Genomic DNA, 12,460 nt, shown 5'->3' on the forward strand with positions numbered 1-12,460 from the left:
CCGTCTTCGGAAACATGGCGAAATTCCCACGCTTACCTGACTGTCAAACTGTTGCCTCCAATCTACCCGTCAAATGTCCTGACGGTAAATAAATTGGTTAAACAAAACTATCTTCTGGTATCTTCAAATGCCTTTTCTTAATTTAATATTATGTGTTTCTAAATGCATCTGCGACAACCTAGCAAACCTGGGGACAGCGTGCGACAGACAGCGCCCGCAATACGCTACGATACCTGGCGACAAGCCAGCTGTCGCTGAGAAATTTCTATCTGGAAATTTTTTCCGCGATGCGCCGAGATCCGCTACGATTCATTGAAGACTCCTCACGATTGTGCCCGCGACACCCCGGCAAACGTTCGGCGACACCGCCTAGTCGCCGGCAGTCGCCTTAGTGGGACAGGCCCTTTAGGTTGTACACAAATGCAAGACTTACAAGGGGCGTAGAACATGACCAAAGCTTGCTTCTTTTTCTTGAGGAATTCTTTAAAATCTTCCACGCCGAGATGGGCGACGCTGGACTGCTGTTCATCCCAGGACTGTTCGGGTGGTGGAGGAGCTTGAGGGCTGGTGGTAGGAAGGAAGGAAGGAAGGAAAAAATGAAAAAAGAGCATTCTTACAAAACAGCACTCAGCCGATCCAAGCTGAATTATCTTACCCAAGTGACCACCTCGAGCTGCATGTACGTTCCAGTCCTACAAAACACAGATGGCCCTTCATCCTTGCAATGACATGGGCAGCCACTGCTAAAACCTGCAATCCCTGTTTTAAAATCTTTCTTTATGTCCACAATAGCATAGACAATAGACAATAGACAATAGGTGCAGGAGGAGGCCATTCGGCCCTTCGAGCCAGCACCGCCATTCAATGTGATCATTGCTGATCATTCTCAATCAGTACCCCGTTCCTGCCTTCTCCCCATACCCCCTGACTCTGCTATCCTTAAGAGCTCTATCCAGCTCTCTCTTGAATGCCATTCAGAGAATTGGCCTCCACTGCCTTCTGAGGCAGAGAATTCCACAGATTCACAACTCTCTGACTGAAAAAGTTTTTCCTCATCTCCGTTCTAAATGGCCTACCCCTTATTCTTAAACTGTGGCCCCTTGTTCTGGACTCCCCCAACAATGGGAATATATTTCCTGCCTCTAACGTGTCCAACCCCTTTATAATCTTATACGTTTCGATAAGATCTCCTCTTATCCTTCTAAATTCCAGTGTATACAAGCCTAGTCGCTCCAGTCTTTCAACATATGACAGTCCCGCCATTCCGGGAATTAACATATAACCAATAGTTTCTCAACAACATTGGAAAGACTGGGCTTGTATTCACTGGAGTTTAGAAGGATGGGAGGGGATCTGATAGAGACGTATAAAATTATGAAAGGACTGGACAAGCTAGATGCGGGAAAAATGTTCCCAACGTTGGGGGAGTCCAGAACCAGGGGCCCACAGTCTAAGAATAAAGGGGAGGACATTTAAAACCAGAAAAAAACTTTTTCACCCAGAGAGTTGTGAATTTGGGGATTTCTCTGCCACAGAGGGCAGTGGAGGCCAATTCACTGGATGAATTTAAAAGAGAGTTAGATGGAGCTCTAGGGGCTAGCGGAATCAGCCATGATCACATTGAATGGCGGTGTTCGCTCGAAGGGCCGAATGGCCTACTCCTGCACCTATTGTCTATTGTCTAATCAAGGGATATGGGGAGAAGGCAGGCACGGGTTACTGATTGTGGATGATCAGCCATGATCACAATGAATGGCGGTGCTGGCTCGAAGGGCCAAATGGCCTCCTCCTGCACCTATTTTCTATGTCTATGTTTAATCACATTTTTCCTTTAACTTTCAGTGTCACTCTCCAGCTCCTTTCCCCACTGTTCCATTCATTTGTCATCCCGTAATCAAGGACGAGTCTCACCCGGTCATTCCATCTTCTCTGGGCTCTCCTATCGGGCAAGAGGCACAGAAGTGTGAAGACGCACACCTCCAGATTCAGGGACAGTTTCCTCCCGGTTGTTATCAGGCAACGGAGCCGCCCACTCACCAACCAGAGAGCGGTCCTGAGCTACTAAGTGATAGGAGCAGAATTAGGCCATTCGGCCCGTCAACTTCACTCCGCCATACAATCATGGCAAGATAGAGCTCTTAAGGATAGTGGAGTCAGGGGGTATGGGGAGAGGGCAGGAACGGGGTACTGATTGAGATGATCAGCCATGATCACATTGAATGGCGGTGCTGGCTCGAAGGGCCGAATGGCCTACTCCTGCACCTATTGTCTACTGTCTATCTATCTCTCCCTCCTAAACCCATTCTCCTGCCTTCTCCCCATCACCCCTGACACCCGTACTAATCAAGAAATAATCATTGGAGACGCTCGGACTAACTTTAATTGGACTTTATCTTGCACTAAAGGGTTATTCCCTTTGCATCTGTACACTGTGGAAGTCTTGATTGTAATCATGGAGTTTCTGCAGACTGGATAGCAGGCACCAAAAAAGTTTTCCACTGTACCTCAGTGCACGTGACAACAAATTAAACTAAACAATGGACAGACACATAAAGGTGGAGTAACTCAGCGGGACAGGCAACATCTCTGGAGAGAAGGAATGGGTGACGTTTCGTGTCGAGGTCCTTCCTCAGACCTCACAAACTAAACAATACTTGTCCTCTGCAAAGCCGGCATTCTCCGGAGGTCAAGCAGGCTCTGGAAAAATAACCTGCTGTCATCCATCTGAGCAGCACTTTTCTGAGCAAGCACAGATAGTAAGCAATCGCCATTCATAATGAATAACATCTGTGCGAGCACAGTGCCACTTGCGAGGACAATGTTCCAACCTGCATTTATTGTCAAAGCTGCCAGCCGCGGCCACACGATCCCATCCCAATTATTTTCGCTGGGTTGAGGGATGACGATTGGGGGATTGGGGGAGGTGATTGGGCGAGGTGACGACAGTCGTATTCCCGCGGCGTTCCTGCACAGACACGGGTCAATACGCTGCATCCCATCACACCAGCTGTCTTCACCAAACGAGATTCTGGTGAGGCAGTATTAGCTCCCAGGGAGAGAGCAATGACTGCCACTCATCTTCGGAACGGAGTCAATAGGAATTACATCATCATCCATTTTGCACGAAACCCACAAAGACCTCATTATTTTTCTCTCACACACACGCATACGTCTACACTGGGCATCCACAGGTAGATCACACGTCTAACGTTCACACCTACAAGTAGAAATTAACGGTTTAACGGGTGAACACCTTCAGCACAAACGGACCTTGCTATTGCTATTGAGGGCGTGCAGCATAGGTTCTCTGGGTTAATTCCCGGAATGGCGGGACTGTCATATGTTGAAAGACTGGAGCGACTAGGCTTGTATACACTGGAATTTAGAAGGATGAGAGGGGATCTTATCGAAACGTACATTTGAAACTAAGAACCGTAGACACCCCCACCCCCCTCCCTCCCTCCCTCCCTCCACTGTGCACCACCTGGACTCAAACCTATTTCCTCCTTCCCCCTCCCTTTCCACCTACATTTCTCCCTTCAGCCTCACAATTGGCATCTTTCCCCCTTACAGATACGGCGCAGAAACAGGCCCTTCGGCCCTCCGTGTCTGCGCCGACCATCGATCACCCCATCCATTGGCTCTATCGTACGCACTTTACAGGATTTACAGGAGCCAGTTAACCTGCAGGCCAATCGGGTCTCTGGAGCGTGGGAGAAAACGTTGCGGGTCGCGGGGAGAACGTGCAAACTCCATGCAGACAGCACGCATGGTCAGGACCGATGCCGGGTCCCTGGCGCTGTGAGGCAGCAACCCTAATACTGCACGACTGAGCCGCCCAACACTCTTAAGAGTGCAGCAAAATAGCAGGAGTCGGTCGTACCGCCCCTTTGCTTGCTATGTCATCCAACACAATCATGGCTGAATTTCTGCCTTGGTTCAATTTCCCTGCACTAATCCTACCCTTTCCCGATTCCCTTACTATCTAAAAATCGATTAATCTTTGTGTTAATTACACTCCGCAACTGAATCTCAACACCCAACACCCTCTCCCAGTCACCCTACTCCTTTCCCCCACCCCATCCCGAGTCCCCTTCTCCCTTTTATAAGACCATAGCACATGGGAGCAGAGTGAGGCCATTTGGCCCATTGAGTCTGCTCTGCCATTCAATGATACCTGATATATATTTCCTTCTCAACCCCATTTTCCTGCCTTCTCCCCATAACCTTTGACACCCTTACTAATCGAGTCCTGGGTGTCCTTGTACACCAGTCACTGAAAGTAAGCATGCAGGTGTAGCAGGCAGTGAAGAAAGCCAATGGCATGTTGGCCTTCATAATGAGAGGATTTGAGTATAGGAGTAAAGAGGTCCTTCTGCAGTTGTACAGGGCCCTGGTGGGACCACATCTGGAGTATTGTGTGCAGTTTTGGTCTCCCAATTTGAGGAAGGACATCCTTGCTATTGAAGCAGTATTTCAACCAGCGTAGGTTCACGGGGTTAATCCCTGGGATGGCGGGACTGTCATATGAGGAAAGATTGGAAAGATTGGGCTTGTATTCTCACTTTTAACTCACTTTTAAATTCATCCAGTGAATTGGCCTCCACTGCCTTCTGTGGCAGAGAATTCCACAAATTCACAACTCTCTGGGTGAAAATGTTTTTTCTCACCTCAGTTTTAAATGGCCTCCCCTTTATTCTCAGACTATGGCCCCTGGTTCTGGATTCCCCCAACATTGGGAACATTTTTCCTGCATCTAGCTTGCACCAGTCCTTTTATAATTTTATACATCTCTATCAGATCCCCTCTCATCCTTCTAAACCCCAGTGAATACAAGCCCAGTCTTTCCAATCTTTCCGCATACGACAGTCCCGCCATTCCGGGGTGTAACCTCGTGAGCCTACGCTGCACTGCCTCAATAGCAAGGACGTCCTTCCTCAAATTAAGCCAATCATCCCTGGCATCATTCTCGTAAACCTCCAATGGACCCTCTCCAACATCCCCAGATTCCAACACACAACGGACAATTTACTGCACTTCTGGATGGAGGAGGAAACCCATGGGGGAGAGGAAGGGTCTCGACCCGAAACGTCACCCGTCTCTTCTGTCCCGAGATGCTGCCTGACCCGCTGAGTTACTCCAGCATTTTGTGTCTACCCATGGGGGAAGAATGTGCAAACTTCACACAAACGGCACTGGGTTGAACCTAGGACTGTTAAGGTTTCCTGGCAAATTCTCCTTTAAAATAAAATACAGACCAAAATACACAAACGTAGACTTTTCCAGGGAACTTCTCCCTGATTAGGTTCCTCCTTAAATTGATTTCATTGTATATTCAATGCCTGGCCCCATGAGAATGAGCTTAATATGATAAAAAGCCTCTCATGTGTGGCACCAGAGGATGAAAATATCAGGGGGTAGGATTTTGAAATACCTGCTTGCAGCGGCTCTGGGAATTCAGTGGAACAATTCTACAAACCATTTGCAGCTTATGGTTGTATTTGCCGTAGATCTGAAAATATATATATTTCTAAGATCTGCAAGGTTTGTATTAATATTGCTGAAGTGTATAAAATCATGAGCGGAATAGGCCAGGTAGATGCACAGAGTCTCTTGCCCAGATCAGGTGAATCGAGGCCCAGAGGACATAGGTTTAAGGTGAAGGGGAAAAGATTGAATAGGAATCTGAGGGGTAACCTTTTCCACACAAAGGGTGGCGGGTGTACGGAACGAGCTGCCAGAGGAGGTAGTTGAGGCTGGGGCTATCCCAACGTTTAAGAAACAGTTAGACAGCTACATGGATAGGACAGGTTTGACAATTGACAATAGACAATAGGTGCCATTCGGCCCTTCGAGCCAGCACTGCCATTCAATGTGGTCATGGCTGATCATTCTCAATCAGTACCCCGTTCCTGCCTTCTCCCCATACCCCCTGACTCCGCTATCCTTAAGAGCTCTATCTAGCTCCCTCTTGAAAGCATGCAGTGAATTGGCCTCCACTGCCTTCTGAGGCAGAGAATTCCACAGATTCACAACTCTCTGACTGAAAAGGTTTTTCCTCATCTCCGTTCTAAATGGCCTACCCCTTATTCTTAAAGGATATTCTTAAAGGTTTGGAAGGATATGGACCAAACACGGGCAGGTAGGACTAGTGTAGCTGGGACATGTTGGCCGGCGTGGGCAAGTTGGGCTGGAGAGCCTGTTTCCACGCTGTATCACTCCATGACCCTGAGGTTTCTCGACAGGGTGTGACACCGTAACTGCGGGATACCGAGAGAACCAAATTTCCCCCGCATTTCCGAGTCTCCTTCCGATCCAGCACGGCAATTTAATTAAACATTGTCACGCAGAGGAGTCACTCTGAGCCTTCCTTGGCCTTCCAAATGTCAAATCAAAAGTAATTAGTTGCGCTGTGACACTGGGTGAGTGACGTTGAGGCTGACAAGGGTGCAGTCCAGCGTTGCAGCGTGACTGTGGAGCGATCTCATCGGTACCCGCCTATTAACGATCAAGCACTGGACAGAGCAGGCGACATTTCATCCTGAAAACATTGCAGAGCCAACCAGCGATGGAGCCGCACGTCGGTGAGTTCAGAGATCGCAGAGCAATGCTTCCTTTCAAAAATACATATTTTCACGAGAGCCAAGTGTTTTTTTTGTCACACATCCCAGATAGAACAATGAACAGTGATTTTATTTTTTACGGGAATACCGCCAGGACTCGAAGGCCTGAGCTGTATGGAGAGGTTGGGCAGGCTAGGATTCCTCAGAGCCAAGGAGGATGAGGGGTGATCTTATAGAGGTGTACAAAATCATGAGAGGAATAGATGGGGTAAATGCACATAGTCTTTTATCATAGAAAATAGGAACAAGAAGAAGGGTCTCGACCCGAAACGTCACCCATTCCTTCTCTCCCGAGATGCTGCCTGACCTGCTGAGTTACTCCAGCATTTTGTGAATATAACAAGAGGAGGCCGTTTGGCCCTTCGAGCCAACACCAGCATTCATTGTGATCATGGCTGATCATCCACAATCAGTAACCCGTGCCTGCCTTCTCCCCATATCCCATGATTCCGCTAGCCCCCTCGAGCTCTATCTAACTCTCTTTTAAAATCATCCAGTGAATTGGCCTCCACTGCCTTCTGTGGCAGAGAATCCCACAAATTCACAACTCTCTGGTTTAAAAAAGGTTTTTTTCATCTCAGTTTTGAATGGCCTCCCCTTTATTCTTAGACTGTAGCCCCTTTTATAATTTTATACGTTTCTATAAGATTCCCTCTAATCCTTCAAAACTCCAGTGAATACAAGCCCAGTCTTTCCAATCTTTTCTCATATGACAGTCCCGCCATCCCGGGGATTAACCTCGTGAACCTACGCTGCATTGCCTCAATAGCAAGGATGCCCTCCCTCAAATTGGGCGACCAAAACTGCACACGATACTCCAGATGTGGTCTCAACAGGGCCCTGTACAACTGCAGAAGGACCTCTTTACTCCTATACTCAAATCCTCTCGTTATGAAGGCCAACATGCCATTAGCTTTACCCACAGGAGGGGAATCGAGAACCAGAGGACAGATATTTAAAGTGAGGGGGGTAACTTAAACCAGAGGAGGTTTACGGGAATGATCCCAGGAATGACTGGGTTAACATATGGTGAGCGTTTGACGGCACTGGGCCTGTACTCGCTGGAGTTTAGAAGGATGAGGGGGGGGACGGGGACCACATTAGAAACTTACCGAATAGTGAAAGGCTTGGATAGAGTGGACGTTGAGAGGATGTTTCCACTAGAGTCTAGGACCAGAGGCCATAGCCTCAGAATAAAAGGACGTACCTTTAGAAAGGAGATAAGGAGGAACTTCTTTCGCCAGAAGGTGGTGAATCTGTGGAATTCATTGGAGGCCAAGTCAATGGGTATTTTTAAGGTACAGATTGACAGGTTCGTGATTACTATGTGTGTCAGGGGTTATGGGGCAAAGGCAGGAGAATGGGGTTAGGAAGGAGATGTAGATCAACTATGATTGAATGGCAGAGTCGACTTGGTGGGCCAAATGGACTAATTCTGCACCTAGAAGTTATGAACTATCAACACGAGTCTACACCAACCACCTGTTCTCACTAGCTCCATATTACCAAACTTTCTAATCCTGCTCCCATAACTGAAGACAGACACAAAAGGCTGGCGTAACTCAGCGGGTCAGGCAGCATCTCTTGAGAGAAGGAACGGGTGACGTTTCCGGTCGAGACCATTCTTCAGACCTGAAGAAGGGTCTCGACCCGAAACGTCATCCATTCCTTCTCTCCAGAGGTGCTGCCTGACCCGCTGAGTTACTCCAGCTTTTTGTGTCTATCTTCGGTTTAAACCAGCATCTGCAGTTCCTTCCTACACCTGTAACTGATGAGAATCACAGATGATAATGTTCAGCCGGCAACAGCACGTACTTGTGGAGCCATTCGATGATTTTGTCTTTGGTCCGCAGATGGGGGAGAGTCCACTTCTCTTCTGTATTTTCAAAGTACTTGAGTGTTGGGAATCCAGTGATTTGATACCTTTCTCCCACGTTCTTGTGAGTTGTCACATCTACGGCCGCCAACACACCCGGGCTCTAGAATGACAATGGAAACCAGTGACTGGAAAGGAAGACAGGGGCAAAGGCAGAAAGGGAAGAAACAAAAAGCACCTCACATTTTGAACGAGTGGTAGAAGTTAGGGCGGCACAGCGGTGGCACAGCGGTGGAGTTGCTGCCTCACAGCACCAGAGACTCGGGTTCAAACCCGACTACGGGTGCTGTCCGTACAATGTTGGTATGCTCTCCCCATGAGCTGCATGGGTTTTCTCCGGGAGCTCTTGTTTCCTCCCTCACTCCCGACACGTACAGGTTTGTGGGTTAACATAGAAAATAGGTGCAGGAGTAGGCCATTCGGCCCTTCGAGCCTGCACCGCCATTCAATATGATCATGGCTGATCATCCAACTCAGTATCCTGTACCTGCCTTCTCTCCATACCCCCTGATCCCTTTAGCCACAAGGGCCACATCTAACTCCCTCTTAAATATAGCCAATGAACTGGCCTCAACTACCTTCTGTGGCAGAGAATTCCACAGATTCACCACTCTCTGTGTGAAAAAAAACATTCTCATCTCAGTCCTAAAAGACTTCTCCCTTATCCTTCAACTGTGACCCCTTGTTCTGGACTTCCCCAACATCGGGAACAATCTTCCCGCATCTAGCCTTCCAACCCCTTAAGAATTTTGTAAGTTTCTATAAGTTCCCCCCTCAATCTTCTAAATTCCAGCGAGTACAAGCCGAGTCTATCCAGTCTTTCTTCATATGAAAGTCCTGCCATCCCAGGAATCAATCTGGTGAACCCTCTCTGTACTCCCTCTATGGCAACAATGTCTTTCCTCAGAATAGGAGACCAAAACTGTACGCAATTAAGTGGCTAGGTAAAAGTGTAAATTGTCCCTAGTGCGTGTTGGATAGCATTAGTATGTAGGGATTGCTTGTCGGCATGAACTGGGTGGGCCGAAGGGCCTGTTTCCGCGGCGTATCTCTAAACTAAACTAAACTAAAGTTAGGGGATAACTATTTCTCCTTTCCCGGGTGTAAAGTTTCAATTCCTGCAAGTCTGGCAACAGTGTGTAAGAAAGAACATAAACATTTCCTTACATTACTGTCACTATTTAGCAATTCAGCAGCTTCTTCGTAATCTGGCTTCATTTTCTTACAATGTCCACACCCTGTGTTGGAAATGGAACAAAAATTAGAAATGCATACATCCATGCGTCGAGCGTGGGGCAGCGGTAGAGATGCTGCTTACAGCGCCGGAGACCCGGGTTCGATCCCGAACACGGGTGCTGTCTGTACGGTGTTTATACATTGTCCTCATGACAGCCTGGGCTTTCTCCGAGATCTTCGGTTTCCTCCAACGCTCCAAAGACGAACAGGTTTGTAGGTTAATTGGCTTGGTACAAGTGTAAATTGTCCCTAGTGTGTGTGGGATAGCGTTAATAGACAATCGACAATAGGTGCAGGAGGAGGCCATTCGGCCCTTCGAGCCAGCACCGCCATTCAATATGATCATGGCTGATCATTCTCAATCAGTACCCCGTTCTTGCCTTCTCCCCATACCCCCTGACTCCGCTATCCTTAAGAGCTCTATCTAGTTCTCTCTTGAATGCCATTCAGAGAATTGGCCTCCACTGCCTTCTGAGGCAGAGAATTCCACAGATTCACAACTCTCTGACTGAAAAAGGTTTTCCTCATCTCCGTTCTAAATGGCCTACCCCTTATTCTTAAACTGTGGCCCCTGGTTCTGGACTCCCCCAACATTGGGAACATTTTTCCTGCATATAGCTTGTCCAGTCCTTTTATAATTTTATACGTTTCAATAAGATCCCGTCTCATCCTTCTAAATTCCGGTGTAATGTTCAGGGATCGCCGGTCGGCACGGACAAGGTAGGCTGAAGGGCCAGTTTCCGCGCTGTTTCTCTACACTAAACTAAACTAAGCAGACTGCAACTAGGTTTGGAATTTTGGCCCCATACAATCTCATATATTGCACAGTATCAAAGAATGGTTATGGGACAGATGGAAGCCATTCCACGCACCATACCTATTATTCAGGTAGATGTTAGTTTAGTGTGGATACAGAGATCCCCGCACACCAGCACTATCCTACAAACTGAATGAATGAACGAATGAAAACTTTATTGTCACCTGTGTCGAGTCACAGTGAAATTCTTTGTTTTGCATACGGAAGGTATGCAAAGAGTCGCCACGTAAAGGGCTCCGACTAGAGACAATTTACAATTTTACCAAAGTCAATTAATCTACAAATCTGTACATCTTTGGAGTGTGGGAGCAAACCAAAGCTCCCCGGAGAAAACCCACACGGGTCACGGGAAGTACGTACAAAATCCGTACAGACAGCACCCGCAGTCAGGATACAACCCGGGTCTCTGGCGCTGTGAGGCAGCAACTCTACCGCTGCGCCACCTTTATCTTATTTCCCAGACCTTGAACCACGGCCCTTTATGTTATGACTCCTAAAGAGCACGTGGAGGTACATTTTCAGTGCTTGTCCTTTTGCCAAATTACTGATTGAAAGATAAACCATGGAAACAGGAGACAGACACAAAATGCTGGGAGTTACTCAGTGGGACAGGCAGCATCTCTGGAGAGAAGGGATGGGTGATGTTTCGGGTCGAGACCCTTCTTCAGACTGATGTCAGGGAAGGGGGCGGGACAAAGTGCCGCCCCTAAACCGCACCCAACTCATCGTCAGCCCTCTGTAAATTGACAGTACGAATTAAGGATGATTGGTTATCTAAACCGCCACATAATTTGTGGTTTAATTTCATTTTCAGCAGCCAGTGCCACCAAACATGACCAAACGGCTCTGCCTGAGCGATAAGTAGACAGGACATGACAGGGTTATTATTTTCATGTTTAATAACTTCCAGCCGTGGTGACTGGTACCACCTGCTGCCTCAGCAACGAGTGCAGCTTCACTAATGCACACCTGTCAACTGTTCAAATGCAGTCAAGAGAATCTGGATTTAAAACCTCTTTAAGGAGGACAAGGGTTGAAGTATTTTTTATCTCATTTTAATAGACTGCACTTCATTGGGTCTAAAATATACTCAGCCAACCAGTTGGCAGATTAGAAAAACCCATTACACATCGCAACCAAAAGGGCTACTTACTGCTGCTTCTCTGAGAGTTATGCACGTGGACGCGCTTTTGTCTACCACCCACTCTCTGCCCTGTTTTCACCATACCCGTACAAAATAGCGTACAGTTTACTTTAGTTTGGTTTGAGATACAGCGCGGAAACAGGCCCTTCGGCCCACCGGGTCCGCGCAGACCGGCGATCCCCGCACATTAACACCATCCTACACCCACTAGGGACAATTTTTACCAAGCCGATTAACCTACAGACCTGTGCGTCTGTGGAGCGTGGGAGGAAACCGAAGATCTCGGAGAAAACCCACGCAGGACACAGGGAGAACGTACAAACTCCGCACAGACGGCACCCGTGGTCGGGATCGAACTCGGATGCCCGGCGCTGCATTCGCTGTAAGGCAGCAACTCTACCGCTGCGCCACCGTGACCGCCTCTAGTTCTTAAGGGTCCTTGTTCAATTCCCATAATGAACTTATTAATGAATCTTTTTCAATGATGTCTTCACATTCATGGAGCTGCAACGGTGGCGCAGCAGTAGAGCTGCTGCCTTACAGCATCAGAAACCCTGGTTCAATCCCGACTACGGGCGGTGTCTGTACGGAGTTTGTACGTTCTCCCTGTGACTGCGTGGGTTTCCTCCGCGTGCTCCAGTTTCCTCCCACGCTCCAAAGACGTACAGGTTTGTGGGTAATTTGGCTTCGGTGAAATTGTCCCTAGTGTTGGACAGCGTTGGCGGACACGGTGATCGCCGGTCGGCACAGACATGGTGGGTGGA

The 12,460-nt window shown here is 48.0% G+C and overlaps 1 protein-coding gene across 1 annotated transcript in view; it reads right to left on the reverse strand.

Annotated features, from left to right (window-relative positions):
• pdia5 (protein disulfide isomerase family A, member 5) overlaps positions 1-12,460 on the reverse strand; it is a 139,752-nt gene that overhangs the window by 56,505 nt on the left and 70,787 nt on the right. The window contains exons 13-15 of the mRNA XM_078404316.1: positions 9,667-9,737; positions 8,439-8,602; positions 434-564 (exon numbers count right to left, since the gene is read on the reverse strand). Coding sequence (XP_078260442.1) covers positions 434-564; positions 8,439-8,602; positions 9,667-9,737 — 366 coding nt within the window. The remainder of the gene's footprint in view (positions 1-433; positions 565-8,438; positions 8,603-9,666; positions 9,738-12,460) is intronic.

This window comes from Rhinoraja longicauda, chromosome 8 (assembly GCF_053455715.1).
Source record: "Rhinoraja longicauda isolate Sanriku21f chromosome 8, sRhiLon1.1, whole genome shotgun sequence".
In the NCBI taxonomy this organism is placed as follows: Eukaryota; Metazoa; Chordata; class Chondrichthyes; order Rajiformes; family Arhynchobatidae; genus Rhinoraja; species Rhinoraja longicauda.